The sequence below is a fragment of the Megalops cyprinoides genome, chromosome 18 (genome assembly GCF_013368585.1).
Source record: "Megalops cyprinoides isolate fMegCyp1 chromosome 18, fMegCyp1.pri, whole genome shotgun sequence".
Classification (NCBI taxonomy): Eukaryota; Metazoa; Chordata; class Actinopteri; order Elopiformes; family Megalopidae; genus Megalops; species Megalops cyprinoides.
Window position 1 is genome coordinate 6956948 of NC_050600.1, and position 26097 is coordinate 6983044.

Consider the following 26097-nt stretch of genomic DNA (forward strand, 5'->3'; position numbering starts at 1 on the left):
TGAATACCAACAAATATAAATCATCATGTTGAAGATATTTCTTCAACATAGGAGACCACAAGCCAGGGCATACACAGTTTAGAGGCATACTGGAATCTATGAGGAAAAAAAAAATCAAGACGCAAGGCAGTAAATATTTTTCATTAATTAATATATTTTCTGCATTATAGTTAACATAGTTTTTCTTTTGTGCCACCCTTTAATTTTTCAGTAAGTATTGATATTTTGTTATATTCAGACATGAGTAAATTTTCAAGACTGTCTTTTGCAATAAATATCATAAAATAATAGAGCTTCACATAATAAATATTCTTTACAACAAAAAAAATGTTTTGACAGACATTTTTCTTTAAAAAATAGCCAGATTTCATCTTTAAGATTTATACATACAATTTACAACAAAAAATGCCACAGAATGAATGTAAATGTTGGGAGTGGGAGGGGAGAAAAAAAAAAAAAACATTCAGCAAATTCTACAAAATAAATTTGCTTCCCAAAAATGCCACTACAGCATAAAAACATAAATTCACCACAGCCTTAATGTGGTACCAACTGATGAAATAATAATAATAAAAAAAAAATCAATCTCGGTTGCTATGGATATCTGGTAACAGCAACATATTGTCCAGATAGTCCTTCACAGATTTGGAAAGAGGCTGCTCTCAGGCGAAGCTGGAAGAATTGGGAGAACTCTGCCTAGCTGAAAGGAAATTTTTTACAATGAGTCAAGAGTGTTAATGAGTAGCTGAAGAAGACACAAAAGAAACAGTAAGGCAAACACTGCTTTGTAGAGGGGTCTTGTTGCAAAATAAAAAAAAGTGGTTTCAAACTCCATGCTTCCTCCAAAAAAACGATTCCTCAGTGGAGAAAGTAGGGGGCTGGGAGGTGCTTAATTGTTTCGATAAACATCAATTATTATTATTGTTATTATTATTATTATTATTCATAATCATGAGAGAACCCCCTTTTCTGTGGCAAAGAAAATCAGGAAGGCTTTTCCAGGCCCCTGGTGGGCCAGCTCTCCAGTTTGCAATAGACAGTGTTGGAGTTCTTGCAGCGGCACCCGGGCCTGTTGACCTGGTCATAGCAGCCCTGACAGGCCTTCACACAGCCCTTCGCAGGGGGGTAGCACAGTAAACAGGGGAAAAGCACAGACATTAATCCCATACACAGGAACCTTGAGCAGCAGTGCGACCGGGAGAGGGAGCAGGGATTGTCCGCGCACGAGTCCCCCTCGTCGTCATTGGAGCAGTGGTAAAAGATTCCCTTCACCAGGCACATGCAGGTGCCGTGCTCCACCAGGCTCTCAGCCGAGCAGAGGCACTGGCCGTTGCAGGCCAGGCAGGAGGGGAGGGTCCTGGGAGCCGTGCACTCCCCACACTTGCACTTCCCGCACTGTTCGCAGATGAACTGGTGCCGCGAGACGTCCTCTTTCCCAGGGGGTTTGAGCACGTCCTCCGGCGGGACCCGGGGCTTGGGCTGAGTCCGAACGGTCCGGTCCGAGCGCTGGGCCGACCCGGGTCGAGTCTGTGGCGAGCGGACCAGGAGCCCCTGCTCAGAGGAGACGCTGCTGTTGCTCCCCGAGCTGGCCGCGCTCCCCGTGCTGGTGGACCTGCTCAGCACAGGGGCCCGGGAGTTGTACTGCAGTCCGACGGGCCCCGGGTGCCCAGGTGTCCGGTGCTCGTAGTTGTTATTCACATTGATGAGTATGTTTTCGTGAGTCCTCTCGTGTTTCTCCGGCCTCGGCGTCGTCCGGGGAGCGGACTTCCTCGCCACAGAGGGCCCCTCCGTGTACTCGTTGTTGGAGCGGATGGCCTTGATTTGGTCGAGCGAGAGGATTGCCGCGCGCTGAAGCTCCCTCTCAAAATCCAACCTCGGCCTGCTCTCCAGGGAAGGCTGCTGGATCGCGACTAATGAACCGCCAGTCCCATGTTGACTTTGGAGCTCCATCTGGGGCGATCACCACTTCCGACATTCACTGTGGACTTGGCATGCATCTGAAATCCTGTGGAGTGCGAGCCAAAACAAGACAGGGTAAACACAATGAGAACCAAAATAAGGCATTGTCTCTACATTATGAAGATTAAGGAGCAAAGCGAGAAGGCACATCATTGCTGTCCCTAAGCCACCAGACATTCTGCAACCCCCATACCCCAGGACATGCAGACCATTTCTCTAGTTTAGCCCTTAAAAATTCACACATTCAGTCAAACTATACACCCGACAGACTAAATCTTGTTTTTTTTTTATGAATGCTAGACAGGAACGAAATTATAAAATGATACTGTATCAGTCATTTATAACAGCAGTTCGAAGCTTACACATTTACGATCATATATAATAATTTATGCATTAAAATTGGAATTAATATTACAAAAAGAAATTACTTTCCATAAAGACGTGTCATTTTGAACAATGCTTTTACGCCAGCAAAGTATAATAAGCCGTTAAAAAAAGTTGACTATTAACAAGACTTTAAACAACCTTATTCAATACGCACACATCTAAACTTCAGTACAAATACTTCCCCTCCTCATTTACATTTGTATAGTTAGTTAACATTAAAATGCACCAGAGCAGCGAAACGAGGACACGGTCCATACAGACGATATGATCTGTCTTTGAATCTTTAACAATTAAATTGAATACATTAGATTTTAATTTCATACGTTAAACGATGTGAAAACAGGAACATCGTAAGTATTAGGCCGTTTAGAAACTACAATTGAAGTTTAAATTGTTGTTTTCGACAGTTTAAGCAACCCGCGCGCAGCAACATGTATTTATTCCTCAACTCAATTCGACAAATTCCCCCATAAAATCTAATGAATGACGTTTTGTATTAAATTTTAGGGGGAAAATCTAATTTGCGTCGTGTATGTATAGTCACGTTCGCGAGCTGAACTTCCGATCTTAAAACACACTTTGTTACTACAGATAAAAGTACCACAGAAGCGTAGTCTTTATAGAGCACAAATGGCCGGGTTGAAAACAGACGCGGTCCTTACCTTGATTAATTAACTCTCAGCAAAACAAATTTTATAAAAAAAAATCCAACTCTCCTGATGGGAAAAAAATGCCCACATATCTCCAGGATTTCTCGATAACATGTAAGATATTATGCTGTAACTACTCTACAGACTATTGAATCTCAGGCAGGCTTACATCAGGTTAAGACGGTAGAGCTGCGCCCTCTGTGATAGCAATTGGAGAAGTGATTGATAAACAGATCCCGGAGACGAGAGAGGAAGGAAAAAACTTATGAATGAAAACAAGCTCCGTGGGGGGAGGGGTGTTTGTTGGTTGCCGCAGGAGGGCGAATTCTCCCACTATTAAAAGTATGACCGTTTTGTTTTCTTTCCAAGTACAAATGGCTTGTTCCCGATGCACGCTGTGCTAAGTAAAGAACGTTAACGTGTAGAGAGCAACAAATGTAACTCGCTAACCTCCGTAAATTGTACTCCGCAGATACAGTAGACCATGGCAATATGAGGGGGAAATATTGCTGGGAAATTGTCCGCTTTTTGCGACAATATGAACCGCTTATATTATTCGTCTAACTAGTTTAGATACTAAAAGGTGCAAAATAATATTTAATACTTCGTGGCTTACTGTCGATGGGTCTAGAATGACTGTACTGCAGTAATACTCAATTTTTTCAAAAAGAGTGCATGAGATTAATATTATAACACACGTCTGAGGGGGAAATACTCACCTATATGCAACCATCCATGGTGTCGAATCCATCAAACAATATACCAAGAAGGACACGGCCGATGAACTTGTCCGAATGCATTAAAGTACATATTACACATTACAATGACTGTAAATCCACAACCAGAAAACAGATGTTATCTCACGTTTCTTTACTCCAAACGTGTACACAAATTAACAATTTGTTCCAAGAATGGTAATCCACATTTGCGGCTTGTAGAGCAAGAAAGAGGCGCTCAAGACAGCGGAGAGATTGCGGGTACGCCGATCTGCAGTCCGTCAACGCTGTTTTGTCCCACAACGAAGTATCAACCGCAAAGCGACAAGCTGGCTTAGTTTACTTGGTTGGTTTAGTGAGCGTGCACGCCAAAGGTTGAAAAAAGGAAAAGCATATCCGATTATTTGTTGCTGGAGCTGTGTTTGGAGAGAAAGCGGAAAAGTTATTTTGTCGCGCGGAATGTTCCATCAAAGGCAGAAAACCACGGTAAACTGACGCGCAGTCAGCGGCGCTCTGCGAGGCTGTGTACCACTGAATGAATGAGAATGTATAGTTCTGTGTTTGTTCGACTAGCCAACTCCCATTGGCCATTCACCCCACTGAAAAAGGATACATCGCATCCGCTCTTAATTCATTGGGCAGCTGTGGGGGGCAGGGCGATGGAGAGATGTGTGCAGCCCTTAAGGTGGAGCACTTTTTACAGTTTGAGATAAACAGTTTTCACCCGTTTTGCAGCTGTGGTCATACTGTGCCGTTCTTGTACTTGTTAATTTAATAGCATATTACCCAAAATACGTTTACCCAAAATACTCTTTTACGTTTATGCTCCCCCTATTAAGCGATTATCAAGTTATGTGACAAACCACTTTTTTGGATCGCTGCTTCAGTTAGCTGTCTTACTGTCTTCAACAAATTCAAGCAAAGAGGCGAACTACAGCTAATCACGTCAGTATACGATGCAGATTGAGCGCCGACTTCGCCGATCTACTGACTTTCAGTGCAGTTCAAATGTTATTCGGATTATTCTATTGACCGGATTTAGCCGCATCGTTGAACAGATATGTCTGAGCCACCTTAAAAGAAAAGCGTCCCGCGAGGGGGAAAAGAAAAGATAAGATGTCCCGCTCAGTTCTTGACTGTCTGGTTTGATTGGTGTCGAGGATGCCTTACATCCGGATCCATGAGAATGGGACGTTCAATACAAAGTCAATCTATCCTATTCAAATGGAAAATCAGTAGATAACTGACCTTTACGCCAACCCTCCGTGCAAGGAGTTCAGCAAAATGACTAGTTTTAACGGAAACAAGTGCATCCACTGAGCATGTTTTTCTTTTTCCTCGATTTCTTGTATTATACTTTTTAGAGGCACGTTGCATCAAGCTTTGCATGGTGTTAGACTGCTATTTGGAGGGGGGAAAAAGGCATGAAAAGACTTTGAAGAATTTCGCACGCAACCACCGGTTGGGGGGCGGAAGGAAATCGCCCATTGATTACAACAATTGGCGAGATTTTTCAGTCATCCCTAAACTAATATCTCGTTTGTCACGTATTTCCTTTACAATCGATGCGGTCTTAACCGCCGATACAGGAGTATTTCACATAGATTACACAAGCGAACTGCATCCATTTTGGAAACAGTTTATGGGAAAGCGGAGTTCCACGCTTTGTAGAACATATTATCTTCCAAAAAACTTAATTAAACTATTATATTCACACTGGGAAATATATACATTACAGAGGCACACCCAAATGTTGTCATACCCAGAATCAACATTGCCTTTATTCAGTTACATCATAGCTAAACCGCCTACAGTTGAACGCCTTGGACGATAATAGTTTAATAAAATGTTTAGAGAAATGGCACTATGCAGATCAGCACGCGCTTTAACAGGACTGTCTAACGCAGACGTTCGAAGATGCACAATTTGTTCGGTTTCTCAAAATATAACTGGAATTAAGTGTGCATGGTTTAATGGATCGAAACATCTAAATATAGCAAAGAGGGATTTCAGACTGCAGGTCCACAATGAGAAATGAACATATACATCAGAAAATCATGACAGAAATATAGTTTATTTGTTTATCTTTTTTTTCATTCTATGTCAATTAATGATATTTTAGTAGTATTAATGTTTACTCCTATTATAACAATAATAAACTAACTGCAAGAAAAATAATCTAAAATAATAATAAATTTATAACCCCTAAGAAATAAATGGGGTCAGATAAAATTCTTTGGCTTTCCAAATAAGCAAAGAAACAAAAAACCTAAAGACATGAAAGGTTGGGGCATTTATTCAGTTATTTTATGTTTCTTATTTTATTATTATTTTTTGCACAAATAGGCTGCAGTCCTACAGCACTGACTGCTACAATGGACAGCATGTGGACAGTAAAACAGTAATGAGTGTAAGTGAACTTTTTTTTGCCTCTTCTCTCCCGCCTTCAGCCTGCTCCCTTGAAAGCTCAGTGTCCACGGATGATGGGGGCCTGTCTGAAAAAACGACAGCGTTCAAATGGTTTCAGAGGCATTGACCGCCGTGTGTGCTCTGACCACTCAACTCCAGGCGCTTCAGAGGACGTGGAGGCTGCTCTGCTGCTGGTAGCTGATATAGGACTGGATGAGGGAATCTGGAATCCTGGGCTTCACCACCTCCAGAGCACTTTCAAAGTGTCTTCCCATGATGCTCTGAGCTTTGATGTCCTCTTGCAGGGCCAGGAGGGCAGCCTCCCTGCATACTGCAGTTATCTAGGATGGGGAAACATAGATTAGGCAGAGCCCTCTAATGAGAGAACGGAGCCCATCGGCCACTGGAAGACCTGCACAATGTGTGGTCTGCACAGCTGCACTGGTGTGACACATGAATACTGACTGAGGAGAGCGGTGTGAACAAGTAATCAGGAAACCAAATTACACTTGCTTAGTAGACGCCTTCATCTGTATTTGCTGAGGCAATTCAAGTTAAGTACCTCACCCAAGGGAATACTACAGCAATGCCCCACCTGGGAACTGAACTCGCAACCTCACCGCTACACCACACTGCTGAAACAGGCTTGTGATCGGGAGCTTGTGGATTGGATTCCCAGGTGTGGGGTGCTCCTTCTGTACCCTTGAACAAGGTACTTGCACCTGGATTGCTTCAGTGAATGCTCAGCAGTGTACATGGATAATACATAAAATCTAAGTGGTAAATGTGGTCTCAGATGAGGGCACCTACTATGTAAATAAAGCATGCAATGCAGTGAGGTTAAAATGCAGTCATACTATGCTCTGTCCATAGCACTTTTGGAATGTTAATACTAACCTGTGCATTTAACAGGGCAAACAGGATATGGCGTACCACAACATGCACTTATGACGCTCCCATAACAATGTTTTTAGATGCCAGATTAGTTGCTCAAATGAACTTTGGCATGGGTGTTGAAAGCAGTAGCTGATTATGACAACTGCTATGATGAAGTGAAGCACTGCTCAGGTAACAAAAAAAACAGCTTGGGAAGATGATACAACCACATATTTTTGCACACGCTTCTTTGTTGTCAGAATACCTACATTATTATAGTTGTCTTCAGGGTTTAACGCTAGAATTCAATGACATCTACTGGCTTATAAGGATACAAGTTTTTGGCAAGGATACACAGCCCCATGGCATGCTAACACAGGGAACATGGAACAGAACTCCCACATTTAAATACATCAAAGTACAAAAAAATCCAAATAAATTCCTTCTATGACGGTAAATTTGGGTGTCTATTACTCTTACCATATATTTAATAACTTCAGGAAAATAATGTAAGAGTCAACAGTTTCATTCATGAATTTGCTTTTGGTGGGTCATTGTTTATGTGTAAGATGTGTAAAGTACATTTTTCAAAAAACAAAAAAACTGGTGACATGATTAAGCCGGCATCTTGCTTCAAGGATGTGCAGAGACAACCTCACAACATCACATTCAGTTCAAAAGTGATCACAACAGCAGCTAAACGTATCGTGAAATGTAAATGTAGAGGCCAGGTGTCAATCAGGCAAGTTTTCTCACTGTGGTAGCGCCCCCTCAGGCAAGAAAGCGTTAATCAACAGTGCAGTAAAGTATAAACAGCTATATGCGCCGTAGCCTCAATGCAACAGTGCAGTAAAGTATAAACAGCTATATGCGCCATAGCCTCAATGCAACAGTGTTTGCCATTATAGCAGCAGGATTCTCCTTCGTTGGCGATTGCATAAGCTGTTGTTTGTAGCGTGTGTGTGTGTGTCTGTGTGTGTGTGTGTGCGCGCGCACTGTGTTACTGGATGGCATGGCTCGAAGCATGCCTGGAGTTCATCATGCCGCTTTACTTCGGAAGTGACTCAGCCGGCAGGCGTTCGGAGAATTTTGCGAAGGTCACAGCGTACGTTCAACGTCACGATTGCATAATACCAAGAGTATTAAAAAAACCCAAGGCTGCTGCTGATTTTCACCACTGGATAGACCCAACCCCAGTGGTGAAAATCAGCACCACTGGGGTTGGGTCTATCCAGTGGTGTTAAAATGCCAAAACCATCTGGGAACCTGTAGCACGGAAAAAAAAACACGTGTCTTCTTTACCTGCTGACGTTTCCTTTGGACCTACTGGTTCACGGCAAATAAAGAGCTCCTCCGAACGAGTCGATCCCGGTGCTACCGCTTTGTAAACAACTCCATTTTCATCATTCACACCATTTATTATGTAAGCATGCTCTGCATGTAATGTAAAATAGTGAAATCATCTCATCACATTTGTAACCAGGCATATTTTTCGTTTTTTAAGGGCATCCATCTCAAAGCAGCCAAACAGCTATGCTTCACCTGTCTGCTCGGCAAGATAGGCCGCTGCTGAGCAGAGGATGGATCTGGGAAATGTTGCATTCCCAATACTCAACAGTTTCAAAGACGACCTCAGAATAAAATATTTTTCCATTTCATTCAGACGACATATAACAGAAAAGTAGATAACACTTTAATGACAAAATCCAACCCTTCAAATACAGAGAGACAAGTCAGAAACCTTCCAGTGTATATTCATTTCAAAATCAAGTGTTAGACAGACAGGTGAAACGCTTATTGCGCGGTTACACAACAACAATTCACAAGAGGACACATACAGACATATATAGTATAGTATACATACAGCACTGTGACGAATGTCCGAAGGATTACAATGCAACATGCCAAGGGAAATAAACTGACTCATATTAACTGTACGATGGGTGTTTTTTTTTTTTTTTTTGACATGTTGTTTGCAGAATCTGCAGCAGTCATTGTCACATGTTTACCCAGGTACGGCAATAACCCATCAGCATCCTCTTTGGCAGCCTTCCAGCCCTCTCCAGCACCTAACAGCTCTGCTCACAGACTGAAACTAACACCTTTTTTTTTTTTTGCTCCTTCACTCTCTCAGATATGTAGAAATATGAAAGACAAACACGCAGAAGAACGTCTGTCACATGACAATTCCAGTTGACTTATGGTAAGGGATTTCAGTGACAATGTTTGCGCGTCCCCTTTTCTCTAAAGCAGTACTGTTATAGAAATCGGTCGATAATGGCAACAAGGAACAAGAGAGGAGTTTGGTAGCCTCGCATGTTCCCCTCAGAAGCGTTAAACAACAACATACGCAGTGGTCGTCCCCAAGAGTGACATTTTTCCAGATCGGCACATGAGACGAAACATGTCACTGTGGAACGACGCAGGCCGTTTTGGCCAGGCAAGTGCTGACCAGATGTCAGGAAATGGATTTTTTTTTTTCCTTCCAAGCAGCCCAAAGCACGATGCAGCCTCAGTAAACAGCAGCAACAGCTAACTTTCTTCGAAAGGATTCCCATCAGTCAAGGAACGTAGTTTGTTGCCTTCAAGGGGAGATATGAAACAATGGAGACGTGCAATAAAGAAATTACTTCCTTCACCGCTAAAGAGGGGAGGTGGAGGGGGCTGACAGGGCAAAGAGTGCTAGATATGGAGCAGCAGATGAATTTATGTTTCCATACAGCTAGTGCACTTTCACTCAGTCTAAATCACAAGAAACATGCAACTGAGCCATAAAAAGGACCAGATAAGAACAGATATTAGATTCATTCTCCTTAAGTGCCTCATTTCCCTTAAAAGGGTTGTGGATGTTTATGGCAGCACTGCATCACGGGAAAACGGGACAGGTGAAAGGCCTCATGTTTGTAAATGCTGAGAAGGGGGGGGGGGGCACAGACTGGTGCAGCAGGATAGAGAGAGAGTGATATCCGTGCTTTTCAGCTATTTGTTTATTTGATGTATTCTAGACTGGAGCCAAGGTATCCTAAGAACTGGCCTCCTGCTCAGGGGGAAGAGATGGCAAGCGTAAATAAATTTACAGGCCGGGTCCTGGCAGCTCAAGTAAGTTATGGATTGTTTCATTGCTATACAGGCTTTATTTTCCCCCCTATCATAACTTATATCAGCAGGTCTCTTAAATGAAAGGATGTCAGAAAGTGCCGCATTGCTGTTGCCAAAGTGCCTATGCAGCTGAATTTGGAGACGAGGTCCAGTTTACCTTATCATGTATATGAGAAACTTACGGGGTAAACACACACCACTTTGATATCAAGAGGCTGAGGTATTGTGTGGGGGTTGTGCAAAAACGGTAAGTCAGTCAAGATTTTGTTGTTGTTTTTCTATGGGGGGGGGGGGGGGGGGGGGGGGGGGTTAATTTCAGATTAGACCACACTGTATTTTACCACCAATCAGACACATTTTGAAATATCTTCATATGACATGGTTAAGTTGGGATGTGCAATTCAGGATGTACAAAGGGAACCTCAAAGGATAGTAAATAGTGCATTCCATAGTGCATAATGCATTCCACCATAAATGAAAATGTAACAAGAAGCCTTGAAGGGTACTAAGTCATCATTTCAGCTCTGCTTTATCATCATTCTGCCACCCCTCCTACATATACAGAGATAAATTATGAAGAGCTCATTTTAAGTAAGCCTATATCTGCCCATTTGGCTTTTAGTATAAGAAGGCTGGAAACCGCACCAGGCCAATACACTACAGAGTTCCTACAGGATCTCCATAATTCACTGCCCTGTACTCTCTGAGCTTCATGCTGTCAGAGCAGATGAAACCAAACTGAATGAAAAGAGATGTAGGAGGGAAATTACACCTTACATTCAAGAAGAGGTTCTCACACACACACACACACACACACAGACACACACTCAAACACCGCTCCAACTTAGACCACAGGATTCTCCTTTCCATCCGTTTCGGCTGAATAGGTTGTGCCCATCAGAAAAAAAAATTCTGAAAAAATGAATATGCAGACGATTTACCGTCGGTCGTCATTTTTCCCGACCACAAGAGGGGGGGAAAAAAAGCCCTTCTGCAACCATAATGATACGTTTCCGCAGGTTGGTAGTCACATTTATTTCGGTTCTTTGTCGGTAATTTAATTGGGGCGAGCAGGCAAAGTCATTTGGGCCCCGCCAAACGGGCCGATGCGGTGTGGGTCCCCTCCGGCCCCGGGTGCCGGCCAGATTCCGAGGAGGACCTGAAATTCCGGCGGGTGACATCACGGCTGGCGCGCGGCGGAGGGACATTCTTTCGAGGTTAGGGCAATTCCACTTCCCCGCGCATCCACTCATTACGCGGGGCCGCAACGCGAGCCCGTGCGCCTCTGGACGCACGCCTCCGCCCGGGCAGCGGCCTGCCAGCGCTGCGCCGATCGGGTTTTTTTTTTTTTGCGCGCGCCGTGGAAAATGCCGCCGTCCCTGCGGTCACCATCGTGCGTGTGTGTGTGTGTGTGTGTGTGTGTGTGTGTGTGGGGGGGGGGGGGGGGGGGGCAGGGTGGGGGCGCCCCCACGACACACGTCCGCCACACCAGCGGTAACATGAGGACAAGGACTGTGGTGCACACAACGCACGAGCCGCCTGCTGAAAAAACCTGCTGCGTGGAAGAGTGCAGCATGGCGGTAAGGAGCAGGGCTCGTAACCAGAAGGTTGTTGGTTCGATTCCCTGCTGGGGCACTGCTGCTCGTATCCTTGGGCAAGGCACTCAACCCACGATTCTAGCCGTATAAACGGATGACGTGTAAAAGCTATAACCTGGATCACTCTGGATCGAAGCTAAACAATAAATGATAATTAGGTAACGTAATGTCGGAGGAAATCTTGCAAATCCTTACAATCAATAAGGTTTACAGTCATGGGGGTCTAATATAAGAACAAAAAAACCAAAAACAAACAAAAAAAAAAAATCCTCTGTTCAGCTTTTGATTCTTTGGGAGCAAACACATGCATGAAAGCTTAACAGCGTTAAGACTCATCAGTGTTGATAAATACCTATAATTCTGACTACAGATCAACATGAGGAACTTAGGCAGCAAGCTTAGAATTGCACAGGTAGAAAAAAATAGGTCATACCAGACCTGTGATGCACACACCAAAACAGTGCGGCAAAAATATGTGTGACACTCTCCTGGCTTTGGATGTGAACCATGTCTGTGCCCTGATAGAACACAGCTTTGACTGACAGGATTGACTGACAGCCAAAATAACAATGAGCTGGTCCCTCTGGCAGCACCGCTGACATACAGCATTCCATACCTGTCAGCCCCCTTCCCTGCGCGTCTCCCTCTGTGTGTGCATATCCCTCACACTCCCTCATCCCTCAGCACGGTAACAGCACAGCGGCAAGCATCTTAACCGAAACTTGAAATTAACAGTATTTTCACAAATTAAATTGCGCATTCTGGCCAGCAAGAGGTTCCACAAAAAATGTGCTTCACTGTTGCATCTCCTGTTTATTAAATCTCAAGGAACTGAAGGGGCTTGCAAAAAAAAAAAAAAAAAAAAGTTTCATTCACTAGCTAAGTCAGGGAAAATCTCTACATCAAGAAATGTTCAAATGATTCAGTTGAATGGCATCGGGTTCATATTTTCCAAAATTTTTCCAAATTTGCCTTCCACAACAGAGGAGAAACCTCAGCAAGAAAAGTTCTTTTTTTTTTTTAAGGACAGCTGTGAACGCCTGAGAAAGCTTATGTTGTGAGGGGAGGTAAGGCGCGGTCAAAAGCAAACGCCCCGGAAACGCGGTCGGGAGCATTACCTCTGGTAATTACGACTCCCCTGGCGCGAGTCACCTTGAGCGCCGTGTACAGTTGGGCGCGGTAAACTGTGTCGAGTGAGAGCGTGCCGCTTCGCCCCTCAACAACGATGCACAGTCCCCCCCCCTGCCCCCGCCCCGTATCAAAGCATTAACAAGGAGCATGTTTGCTCTATTACCCGCAGATGCACACCGAGAGCTTGTGCTTCCTATCAATGCAGCCTATATCCCTCCCTGGCAGGCTTCGCTAGGCTCCCTCGCACAAACAGTCACCTTTACACAGGCCGATCTCTCTCTCCCTCTCCCTCTCTCTCTCTCTCTCTCCCTCCCTCCCTCCCTCCCTCTCTCTTGAAACGCCCCTGTTGCTCCGCATTACCGAGGCATCCCCCCCCCCCACCCCCACCCACTCCGCCGCGTGCTCGCGTCCCCGATTGAAGGCGGCCTAATCAGGTTGACATCTAGCACCCGTGATTATATTGGCCCTAAAAGAGTTCTTAAGCAAATGAAAAATATTGACTTCCATTCCTAAAAGCCCTGCTTCCAATTTTCTGGAGGAAATTAAATAATGTATAAATCAAACGGCGGAGCTCGGGCCCAGTCAGAAGTAAAATGTTTCATCCTCTAAAGGCAAAGAGGAAGTGTCTGCAGCAACAGGGACATGCCAAGAGAAATAAGGCCTGACCTCAGTTCCATGTGAAACCCATTTAAGATAATCAGGGTTTTCGGGGGTGGGGTGGGGGTGCAGGGGGGTGTGTGTGCACATGGGTGAACGAGCCTGCGCACTCCCAGGCACAGACACAGATGGGGAGGAGAGGCCAGATGGAAACTCCCCCTTGTGACGTTCTCCTAACCCTTGTGGAAACATGGCACGGCAGTTATTTGGTTAAAGAAAAAACAATAATCGAGAAAGTCTTTTTTTTTTTTTAGACTGGCTCTGTAGGTATAGTCTTTAATATGAGGCACATTACAGTCAGAATTTTTTTTTAATTATCTGAGATACAGCATTCAGGCAAAGTTTAGTGTTGAAAGACTGGGGTGACCCTTGTTTGCTAGTGGCTCTGTCAGGTCCCTCGCTTATTAGACGGGGGGGGGGGGGGAGGAGCGCACAGGGAATGGAAATGTTTGTGCTTTGGTGTAGGGAGCCTGTAGTACAAAGATTCTGTTTAGGCATGACTCCAGGCCACTCAGCACTGCAGCAGGATATAACCATAAATCTCTAAGTGGACTCTGAGCTTTATAGCAGAGCTGTATAGACACCAGGCCTGCAGCATGTGCCGTGATGGACGAGCGCATCCTGCTGAACCAGGCCCCCCAGACTAACCAGAGAAGCCCATATATTTCATTTCAAAGCCAATGAACGCATAAATCAGCAATTATTGTTCAGTAAAAAAAAAAAAAACGACAAAACCGTCCGAATCAAAACCTTAATCTTCACATGGCTAACTCAAAGTGAAGTTAACGATCAGACCTCTAGCTGCAGGAGCCTAGCTGGGTCTGTGCTATTGCGCACTGACTGTTATCTCTGTTTGGTTGCAGGGTCTGTGCAATATGACCGCAGATGCGCAATGATGTAGAAATGAAGGGGAGGGCGGTGCGGTAAAATAAAATGGCATTAAAGCCGGTCAGAGGCCCCACAGAATTGGTAGCCCTGTCCTCAGACGCTAGGTCCAATCAGACACCAAACTTAAACACAAATGTGCTCATTATGCCAGCACAAAAAGAAAACACAAGGAAAAAAAAAAAAACCAAACCAAACCAAAAGGATAAACAGAAAAGAGGAATGCAAACACACGGGGGAGCGGCCCCGCCCCGTGTCACTGTGAAACGCCCGCGTGAGGGAACACCTGTGGCCCGACTACTCACCCGGCTCGCCCCGCCGCGGAAGGGAAACGTGGCCTTGCATTAAGGGCATGTTTGTCCTCACCCGTTAATCTGGGAAATGAAAGCGGCGCATTCTCCCTCGCCTGGGGGCGAGATGGCATATTTACAAAACATGCCCGCACTGGATCAACTCGGAGACCAACCCCCCCCCCCCTCCCCTCCCCTCTGTGGAGGTGCTCTTTCTGCTCCACTGTCTGTGAATGGAAACACGGGCCCAGCCCACTCTTGGTCATGCAGGCTCCACCTGCATGTTGAGCTCTCTCTCTCTCTATCTCTCTCTCTCTCTCTCTCTCTCTCTCACCCCTCTGTCTTCCCCCCAGCTGTTGTTCCTGCTCTTCCCCTCCTCTCTCATGGTGAACACGTGGCGTGTTTTCAGTTGGAGGAAGTGGTTAGGTAATAATGTTTGTGACCAGATGGTTGTGTGTTTAAATCCTAGGCCAAGGATTACTATTGAACCCCTGACCCAAGTTCTAAATCTAAATGGCTTCAGTAAAAATATAAATACAGGCTTTGAAAGTCACCTGGGATTAGAGCCTCTGTCATGGGAATGAATGAGTGATATATGCGTTCTGGTTTCGCTGCTGTTTTGCTTTAGTGTCTCAAAGCCTACTCTTGGTTTGAAGGTGGTTTGGTTACAGAAAACAAGGGAAATGACATCGGAATAAATATTACCCAGGGTAATAACCTGTGCAGTTCGTAATCCAAACTCAAAGACTGCTGCCAAAGTCAACTTCCTCTGTCAACTAAACCCCATAAAAACAACCGATCACTCCCTCCGAAGCCGTGCTAAGCGGCGGCGGAACGTGACGTAATGCAATATTGTCAGGTGATGAAGCAATGGCTCTTTTGAGAAGAGTGTTCTGTTCCCTTCATCTGTTACAGTTCATCTTGTGATCAGAGTAAAGCCCCCATCCGCACGCTAAGTACTGATGGAGATCTGTGATGTAAACGCCTGTCCAAAAAGTCAGTATGTCCTCTACAGCTGTTTTTTTTTTTTGGGTGGGGGGGGGGGGGTGATGGGTAGAGGATAGAGGAAGTTCCCCCGCTCTCTGTACACAGTGGAAACCCAATTAGCACCTCTGTGATATTGGGTCAGGGCAGAGGCAGCATATGGAGGTTGGAGACAAACAGCCTGAGGTCAAAATTACACATGGTCTCTTTTAAAGGGCATTTTTAAATGAACGAATCAGGGGGGGAAGTGTGCGCACCACTAATCACCCTTTCACTGCACCCATAAAAAGAGGAAAGTTGTGTTTTGTAAGAACAAGCGAAGGCAATCTCTGAAATCACACACAGGGCACGTCCTTACAGCCTCAAAAAAACCACTGAAATTTACACAATTCTCACACACTACACACTAACGAATTCAAAAACAGCATGGACTTGTGTTAACATAGAAATCTGTTTATAATTGATTTCATAAGGATGATGAGATGTACTTGTCTGCAATGTGTGATACTGCTTTTCCTTTCCAAAAAAAAAGATGTGGGGTATGTTCATTTTCAGACCAAGTCCTTGGTGCAGTTACAATCCAGCATTCAAATACACATCGATAGGGCCCGGCCTTCCTCTTATAGGAAATCTATAGTGATGATGCATTTGCAAGTTGATTCAGATTGTCTGTCAATGAGGGAAAGTGACTGGAGGAACTAACACTGCCAGACAAAAGGCCTGCCAATCCACAACCATTTGCAAGGTGTTGGGGGGGGGGGGGGCAGAGAGGCAGGAGGGGGGGGGGGGGGGTTTCCTGTTTGGTGATTGTTTAACAAAAGGCGTTTCACCAAGGTGCTAAGTGCTGGCCCCTAACTCGGGCCGTGAGGCTCCCCCCCCCCGTGTGTGCGGCCCCAGGCCATCCCAAAATTGCCCCCTCCGCAGTCTCATTCATGCTGCAGGGGCATTCCCTCTCCCCAGCCTGCAAACCGGCCAGCCTCCCGGGCACACAGACTGCTCTCACACCACCCTGGAAAAATTCAATTTGCACTGTGTGTGTGTGTGTGTGTGTGTGTGCATGTTTTGAGGAAAAGCCGCGGCACGGCCTGACTGTAGCCCCCTGGAATGGGTAATTGGAGAGCTTCTCCTTCCACTCCTACCCCATTATAAACAATGCCACCTCCACTCACACGACAGCGGTCTGCAAGGAGTCCAAGTTATTATCTGAAGAATGCTCATGACAATAAAAAGAAACTGCAGGCTGTGTGAGACCATCGCCAGAACTCCATTCAGTGTTAACACTGCAGAGCTGCCAGACAGCATTTCTAGCATCTCCAGAAAACAAGAAAATGTGATCTTCAGATCCTCAATGAATTTGGTAGTCAGTCTGAAAAAACAAAATATTTGTATGTGTGTTTGTGTTTTGGCAAGTCTCATTGGATTTCTTTTCCAATGCTCAATTTCAGGATGGCCCATGTGCAGTCAGGCAGTTTAATGATGACTTAGGGCCGAGGGCCACCCCTCCTCAGACACAGGTGAGCACTCACCTAGGGGGACGGAGACGGAACTCCTTTTAACAGCCGTTCAGCCCCATAAGGAAGTCTAGTTCAATTATTTCCTCTTCACTGCCAAAACAAGCGTAATGCTCGCCTGTGGCTGTTAGTGGGATGATCAAAGTATAGCCTTCAACATAATCTTTGCTTTTCACATATTCATAACCGACACTAGAAAAACCATTACTGAGGTCCTGCGGTGAAGGTAACGCGGCTTCAGCGTGTTTTCAACCTTTGTTTCCCAGCCCGATGATGTAACTCAGCACGTTATGAGTGACAGGGGCTCACACCACACAAATTGCTTTTCTTCAAGCCGGCGTATGCTGAATGTGGCAAGGCAGGATTTCACATTAACACTTCAGCGCATTTCTGGTTCGCAATAGGAACTTGCCTGCCATGGCTCACCCCCACCCCCCAACCCCCCTCCCGCACGGCACCGTCTTTCCCAACTTACTGTTATTCAAATAGCAACAGCTTTTGCATTTTTTTTTTACGTGTGTCCTTGGAGATAAAATCTCTTTGGTACAACAAATAAGACGCAATAAATCAATTAAAGCCAACAGAGCCAAGAGAACAAAGCAGCCACAACAGGTGGGGAGGGGGAGGAGGGGAACAGTTTGTCTTATCGCAAAGGAAAGAGGCAGCTGAAGAGAAGAATCTGTTTTCAATTTTTTCCATTTAATCATAATGTTATTGAAACAGATTTCCGCAACAGTTTGACGGTATGCTGAAGGGCTCCCAACACTTCAAAATAATGGGATCTGTTTGAGAGATGTCTTGGCTCTCCTGCAATGTTAAGTAAGCAATCTTTACCTTTGTCCTGGTTACACTGCCACCTGTTTGAAATAAGCGAGGCGAGATAGTATCAGTAAGGTTTTTTCAAAACTATAAATCTCTTGACAGTTATTTTGACAAAGAGCAGTAAGATAAACAATCCAAATAAGAGGTATGTTTTTCTAGCGTTCCTTTTTGAGCAGATGTGCTCCTCAAAAACAGAGTGAACACTCATATTGTCAGAAAAGTCACTTCCAAAAGAAGTGAAAAAACAAGAGTGACTGATGACTATTGAACACAAAAGTCAGGACACTTCTTCCCCATTCATCAGAATGTGGACTGGACTGTGCTGGTGAAACTGATAAGACCGTACCAGTCAAAATTTGGGACACACCTTCTCATATTCTCATCTTTATTTTTACTGTTTTCTTCATTTTAGAATGACAGTAAATACATCAACACTATGGAATAACATAAATTGAATTATGCAGTGACCAAGTGTTAAACAAATCAAAAGTATGTTATATGTCTTAGATTCTTAAAAGTAGCCAAAAAATATTTCTTAAAATTAAACTTTTTTGGAAAGAAATTCATACATAGGCATTGACTTCACTATTTATATTTATCTAAGAAACATATTTCAAGCATTTAAGCATACATCTTAAGGTCAAAATTGTCTCTGAATGCATGTTTCCCAGTATCTTAATCAAAAGTCATAACTTTTGTCTGGTATTGTATATCCTCAGATCTTTCCTAATAAAGTACGACGTTTAATATACTAGTACTGAGTCTCCATTAAACTTATCTGCATAATTTTACAATAGATAGGCTCAGATGGATGCAACAAATATTGTCTCCCTGTTCAATTATGCAAAATCTGCATTTGCCTTTTGTGTCGAAATACAGGCCATCATGAAGTTGTATTTATCTCATGGAATGACTATGCTAAAAAGTCATAGGGTAGGAGAGGGGAAGCATGAATGCATTCCAGTTTTCAGAAAGGCCAAGGGAGTGCCAAAACCAAACCAAACTGCATCCGTCTAAAATAAGTATGTCTGGAGGGCAATAATCAAATCTACGTAAAAAAGGGTAAAAACTTCATGAGGCAAAATAACACATGAACTGATTTCTCACGCACATTTCTGCGTTGGAGTCCTAAAATGCTGAAGCAATGGCTGTCAACGCTGGGAGAGATTTACTGTGCCTCAAGAGACTCTGGAATGAAAGTAAAAAAAAAAAAAAAAAAAAAACGACAAAAAAAAAAAAGGACGAGTCAAAGCACAGTAAGAGCTTTTGGAGCAAGCTGGCATTACCACCAGTGCACTACAGGAAAAAAAAAAGAATGTTACTCAAAGCACAGCCTTGAAGAGATAGGAAAGGTGGCAGCTGCTTAGAAGGCCACAACCCACCAAACCAAGACGAGGGCTCCACTGTTATCAAACAGACAGCGTCTGAACATTATGTACATTAGCAGAGAGAAATCAGTCTGTGTAAAAAAGAGACTTAAAAATATACACAATTCAAGACGATTCTGTTGTCTGAGTCATGATAAAATCATTTTTACAGACAAATGATCATTGCTCAGAAACAAAAAAATCCCATTTTAATAATAAATTCACAATTTTAAATGAAAAAAACAATAAGCTTATCTCTTTCAACGGCACACGCACTGATAGCTTAAGCTAGTGATGGTGGAAAGGCCATCCAGTGGAACATAGTCTTTGTCCAAAACGCAGCCTGAAGCTCATCTCACCTAGCAGGGTTCAAACAGAGAAGAACACTCCAGAACACTTCAGATGCTACCACTTCCTCACACTTGGTTAAAGGATTGATTTGTGGGTAAGAACATGACGTGAAGATTTCTTATTCATTCTTTACTGAAGAGACTAAATAGTATTCCGAGTTATATCACAGCAAAAAAAAAAGACCTCTAAGAAACATTCCTGATTTTTCAGGGTATTCCTGAAGAGTGAGCTTCACGGAAAGCCGGGATATTCTAATCAAAATGAATTATGCACGTGCCGTTACTTCCAAAGAAATGTAAAAAAAAAAAAAAAAAAAAAACGGGTGAATGAAAAAACCATTACAGCCATAGAATAATATTTCTCCAGTTTAACCAGGAACAACTGGGCCCATTTACATTTTCAGAGGAGGTTCAGCTGTAATTAATGGAGCTTTTTCGGGGAGGGGGAGGAATGTAAAAAAGGGCAGCAGTGTAGCTTGGTGGTTAAGGAGCAGGACTCATAACCGGGAGGTTGCCGGTTCAATTCCCTGCTGGGGTGCTGCTGCTGTACCCTTGGGCAAGGTACTTCAACCACAATTGCCTCAGTGAATGCCCAGCTGTATAAACGGATAACATTGTTTAAAAAAAAAAAAAAACTGTAACCCATGTAAGTCACGAAGGATAAGAGCATCTGCTAAATACCTGTAATGTAATGTAGAAAAAAAATCATCTGCAGACATTGCACATGGAAAACAAATGCATGTTTGAAGTCCTTAGTGTTTTTGGGTACACAGAACCAAACTACACAGCTCACTCAGCTAAAAGGCAACAGGAATACACCCGGCATGGAAAAGGACACCAAGAATATTAATCAATGAGGTCAAAAGATAAAATGCATGGCAGTTATGTTCCATTTAAAACTGTGCATCACAGTCAGAATAGGAAACATCCTTCTCAGGTTTGGGCTCAGCAGCACTAAAAGGAAAGGTAAACATACCTTTCTGCTTAAATTAAGCTCTGTGAGTGATATTGCAAAAAAAAAAAATAAAGAGGATCAAATGAACAGAGCTGTCTTGTTTAAAACAGTGCTCTGGCAGGAGAAAATTCTATCCAACAGTAGTTTAGAATTACTGGCACACCGAGACTACTGCTCGGCAGTACATGTGACCCTTTAAGATACCAGAGCACTTACCTATGGATTAATTTCACCTGGTGATAATGCAGCATCGTAAACTGATGGACAGCATGGTATTTCATGCTACATTTAACAGCCATTAACTGGAGAGACTGTTAGTCCCCATGGTTCCTGGAGACCGGGCTGCAAACACATGATTGTTCCACAATGTTTGTGCGATCACTGGCATCTCACCCTGTAACGTTCCTACAATGCAGCCACCTTGCAGGCAAGGACACGGGGCAGAATAACCACAATCCTCCGGGGGTGGGGACACTTTGTGTCCAGAGCAGAGGTTTGGAGGAAACCTCCCCTGGGCCTTCCTGTTGACAGTTGAGGTGGTGTCACTATCCGTGACGGAAACCTGCCGGATCCCAGCAATTACAGGCTCTGCTTAAAATCCATTTTCAAACAGGACAAGTGGCAGGACCTCATGGGCTAAAGAGGGCTACTCTCTGAGCATGCCTGTGAGAGGCTCAGGTTCATAAATCGGGGGGGGGCTAGACCTGCCAGGGCTTGATCATAAAACAGAAAATAAGAAGCATTATCTTCCCGGCAGCTACCCCTCTTTTTGACAACACAATGCAATTACGGTATCAAATGTTGCTTTTTGGACAGGCAAGGGGGGAAGAGATCTGACTCTGGAAACCAGATGTCGCAATGGAGGCTGGCTCCTGCTGCCGAGGAGGAGCTGATTTTAACAAGCTTTTGGCCCGGAGCTGACAACAAACGCGCCTCCCGAGCGGGTCCATATACTCAGGAATGCAATTAAAATTTTGTGCTCCAGGTAGAAGCGCCGAGGACCTTGCGTTAGCTGACCCCGGATCTGCCAGTTTGTCACGGTGAAAAACAAGCCCGCAAATTGCAGTTTGGAGGCTTTCTGCAGCCAGGCCCAAATTTTCTCTCTGGGAATCTGCTGGTCTGGGATTCTATCGGCCAAAGAAGAGGGCCGCTGTGGCTGAGAAAGCAAAAAGCTCACCACGTTCTCCAGAGGCCCTAAGGTGGTAGTGTGACGTAGTGGCTAAGGCGGTGAGCTTGTAGGTTGCCGGTTCCTTCCCTCGGTGTGGGCATTGCTGTTCTTCCCTGGAAGCAGGGAGCTGCTTAACCTCAATCTCCTCAGATAACATCCAGCTGCATAAACGAATAGTACATTAAGAAAAGCAAGCTGCGTAATTCACCTTGGATGAGAGTGTCTGCTGAGCAAGTAAGTAATGTGAATAACCTAAAGTCCCCGCCTGGTTTTAAGATCTCACTCGGCGCAGCAAGGAGGAAAAGAGTTAAAGCCGGAGCCTCTGTTTCAGCGGCGTGGCTCGAGTCAGAGCTGGTGATGGAAATATGATGATTGCTCCCCTAGCCTGTGGATAGGCCTCCAATTTCAATAAGAGGACAGAGATTTATGACGACCACTCATCATGCTCACTTCCTATGAGCGCGGGGCTGATATACGGCCCACGCCCGTGCGCGATGGTACGGCGCTCGAAACGTGCTGCAGGACGCTGTCCTGCCAAAACAAATACCAGAGTTTAACTGCTCCCCACACACAGCCCTCCAACACAGCCCGACTGGGACAGAACGGCCGGGAATATCGCATGTTATTTTGCAGGCACCGTGTGCAGTCTTTGCAAGAGATTCACACGTAATCATAAATATTTTCCGAATCATGGCTCGACAGTTGATACTATGCAACACTAATAACAGATCTCAAAATTATTATTTTCGAGTGGCAAAAGTATTAAAACCTGTATAAAAACCCATAGTCCTCTTTCACGGGCCTCTGGATCAAGTGGGGTACTTCAGCTTAAAATCAGCAAGCCAGCACTTACAAAGAAGGGCTCCACGCAGTGCATTCTCACTGACTTTACAAACATGTCATTCAAAGGTTCGCCCTTAAATCTCATAGAGGCAGCAGATTATTTAAACCGGGGGCAGGAGGTCAAAGTGTAAGAGCATCAGCTGCTTCCCGAGTTACTGTGGTATTAGAAATAACAGACTCTCCGCTAACAGGTGATAGGAAATCCAAAACACCCCCCCCGTAAAACACAACACACAATCCCGCCGGATCGCTTTCCGCGGCATACCTGTGCCAGGTGTGAGGCGGCTCTAAGCTGCTTTTAGGGAACCCGTTTTGCACAGTGAGGGCCCTATGGATTTGTACCGCCGGGCCAAAGCTGAACCAGCTTTCAGTCCCGATCAGGCCTAAATGTCACCGCCCCACGCTCACGGCATTCCCACAGCTGCACCTGAAACAATGAGCGCAGTCTTTCAGCTCTTCATGAAGCAAGTTCGTCAACGTGACACTCTTCCCGCTGATGGGGCAGTGGGTCTCCCATGCACAGAGCTCCCTCCTTGTCCTCCCCCAGGTTCAGTTGATTAAAAGGGGATTGTTCCACCGCCCGGGAACACGGGTCGGCCTGATATGCGATTACCACAGCACACGTCGCACGGGGCTGCCTGTTGGTTTCCCCCGGCGGACCGCGCCGTGCCTCCGCCGCAGCACGACCCCCCTCCGATTCCTCATAAACGAACCATCTGAAGCAGAGAGCACGTGAAGCAGTACATTCCAAATTCCACACAGCCCAGTGAAACACCCTCTTTACCCACAATCCTTTGCCTCTTAGTGTGGATAAATAAGGCAGAATCGGAGGAGGGCCGGCACGCAGGGGCATATTCAACACCCGGTGAAACACCCTCTTTACCCACAATCCTTTGCCTCTTAGTGTGGATAAATAAGGCATAATCGGAGGAGAGCCGGCATGCAGGGGCATATTCTGGAGTGGAATACGGAGACTCGTGCTGGCTGGTGAAGTCATGAGCATTTGAAATAATTATGGTAATGAGCGCTTCAGGCACACTTGATGTTCAGGCTGTTACATAACTGAGAGGGGGCTTCTGGAGGGAATACAGGAGTGAGGACAGTCTAGCACGAGTGCTTCCAGCAGGAGGTTAGCGCCCGATTGTGCAAGAGGAGAGGGGAAATGAAGTTAGATATCACACAAACTGGAGCCAGACTGTGCAACTTCAGTAAATCCTTATATTCTAATTCTCGTTAATGCACTTTTTTTGCCAAAGTCTCCATATGCCTGCATGGGGGGTGAGACCTTTTGCCCCTTTACCTCAGAACCTTACTGACCTTTGTTGAAGCACCCACAAATTGCTAGACAGCAGGACCACAGAACTGACACTGACAACTGACACAGTGAGCTTTCACAACATCTGAACACTCACCAGGAGACGTTCTTCTTCAGTGTGAACATTTTACATGTTCTGTATTTCAATTGTGGGCTTTAAAAAATAAGACAAACAAGATCTAATACTGGTGCTTAAAAGTTACGATGGGGTTTTTTTTCCTTCTCCATTTTCTCTTCTGGAGCATCTCCGCGGTCATTGTAAATCACATACGGTCCCAGGGGACGGCTCACCTCGGCTCCGGAGTACTTCTTCGTCCGGATCACCAAGTCGTCGAGGCACACGTCCCCAGCGACGGGCATGCTGCGGAACTGGAGGCTGAAGATCTCCCGGCGCGTGGCGGCATCTGGCAGGGGCACGTAGACGATGCGGTCCAGCCGTCCCGGGCGCATCAGAGCCTGGGGGGGGGGGATGGGGCGTCAGTGGTGCACCTCTGTGATGGCTCAGACTCAGACCCACACAGGAGGCAGCCCAATTCTCCCACTGTCCAGAGGGGAATTCTACAACACTCCTGAACACACTTGTTTCTCCAGTGCCACTGCATTTACGTTACATTACATCATATTATCGTCATGTAGCAGATGCTCTTACCCACAGCGACTTACAGAGGTTACAGTTTTTACATGTTATCCATTTATACAGCTGGATATTTACTGAGGCAGTTGTGGGTTAAGTACCTCACCCATGGGTACAGCAGCAGTGCCCCAGTGGGGACAGCAACCTCTTGATTACAAGCCCAGCTCCTTACTACTATGCTACACTGCTGCTCATGAAAGCTTTTTACTGACAGATATATAAATGGAAAACATTGTAAAAAAAACTGTAACCTATGTAAGTCGCTCTGGATAACAGCGTCTGCTAAATGCCAATAATGTAATGTAATGACAACAAGTTAGCACAGGGCTAGGTAATGTTATCCCAGGTTAGGATGAAGACACAGGATGAGGACACAGGTTACCCACCCAACAGGGCCTGCTTAGAGCGCCCCCCACTAATTCTCTGTGAGAAATGCAAGCCGCGTGATTGTGTTAATGCTCAGGATTTATTCTGAGTGAAACTAAGCTCTGGACAAACTTTGAGGGAGGACAGTCTTGGAGCGCAGCAGTGGAGGGTTCTATCAGAAGGGCGGTGGTGCGTGCTCCCTTACTTAGTCCGCTTGCTTTGCGGACGAGTTTAAATGAATGAACACAGCTTCACTCAGAAGGGTGCGTGCCCACCATTCCATTCCATTCCTACACTGACTGATTCTCCTAAGCTGAACTCTTTACCTGATTTTTTTACTGATTTGATACAGTATTTATAAGCAAATATTGTTTTAAATATTTATAATTTATTATTACTTTTAACAGAGAAAGATCCCACCATAATGGAAACTGGAACACACCTCTGTTCAGTCAAACTTGCATACTTGCAGTCAAACACAGTACCACCACAGACATGATGCTTTCCAGTCAGCGACAATCCCAACAGGAGCAAGGTCCCCTCAAAGAAATGAAGCAATCATGGACTTCTCTTATGGTCGCCTCCAACTCTGCCTCTCTGACTTTCAAAATGGGCTCAGAGAGGCTGTTAGCCTGGACTACAAATGTAGAGTTGAACTCCCCCCCCCACCTCACCCACCCCACCCACAGGCTCCCGAGGACGGCCCTTTGTGGCTCGGGGGCCAGCTAGTTTGGCCTCCAGGAGACATGATCAGTTCCAACATTCACCTCTGCTCCAGGGAAACAGGGATGGAAGTCATCCTTCGGAAGGCTGTTTATGCCACCGTCATGTCACTGCTGACACTCCCAGGTTGGCCCGATGGGTCACTTGAAAAGTGTGTGTGTGCAGGGAAAAAAAAAAAAAAGGAAGAAATTGCCAAGAAAACCCTGACCTGACATAGCCCTGTCACATCCTCAATGAAAGAGAGCTCGCCCATGGGAATGAGGGAGGGAGAGAGTTTTCTCACACCCCCCAGAAAGAGCATGTACTCGGCTCACTGTATTTATGACCATGATCTCATTCTAGCATGCGGGGGGGGGGGGGGGGGGGGGCAGAACACAAGCAGGCCAAACAACATCCTCAAAA

The 26097-nt window shown here is 45.1% G+C and overlaps 2 protein-coding genes across 3 annotated transcripts in view; both read right to left on the minus strand.

Annotated features, from left to right (window-relative positions):
- Positions 1-436: 436 nt before the first annotated feature.
- On the minus strand, positions 437-4296 carry LOC118793306 (protein sprouty homolog 1-like). Of its 2 annotated transcripts, none has more exons than XM_036551428.1 (2): positions 3716-4296; positions 437-2005 (listed from the first exon to the last, which is right to left on the minus strand). In XM_036551428.1, the coding sequence occupies exon 2, from the start codon at positions 1948-1950 to the stop codon at positions 985-987; it is 966 nt and encodes a 321-aa protein (XP_036407321.1). In that variant the 5' UTR covers positions 1951-2005; positions 3716-4296; the 3' UTR covers positions 437-984. The 2 variants fall into 2 exon arrangements, with proteins under 2 accessions (XP_036407321.1, XP_036407322.1); XM_036551429.1 differs by lacking the exon at positions 3716-4296 and adding an exon at positions 3009-3163.
- Positions 4297-5939: 1643 nt separating this feature from the next.
- spata5 (spermatogenesis associated 5) overlaps positions 5940-26097 on the minus strand; it is a 93432-nt gene continuing 73274 nt past the window's right edge. Inside the window, exons 15-16 of the mRNA XM_036551797.1 lie at positions 24264-24428; positions 5940-6462 (exon numbers count right to left, since the gene is read on the minus strand). Of these exons, the coding sequence (XP_036407690.1) occupies positions 6286-6462; positions 24264-24428 (342 nt within the window). The 3' untranslated portion in view covers positions 5940-6285. The remainder of the gene's footprint in view (positions 6463-24263; positions 24429-26097) is intronic.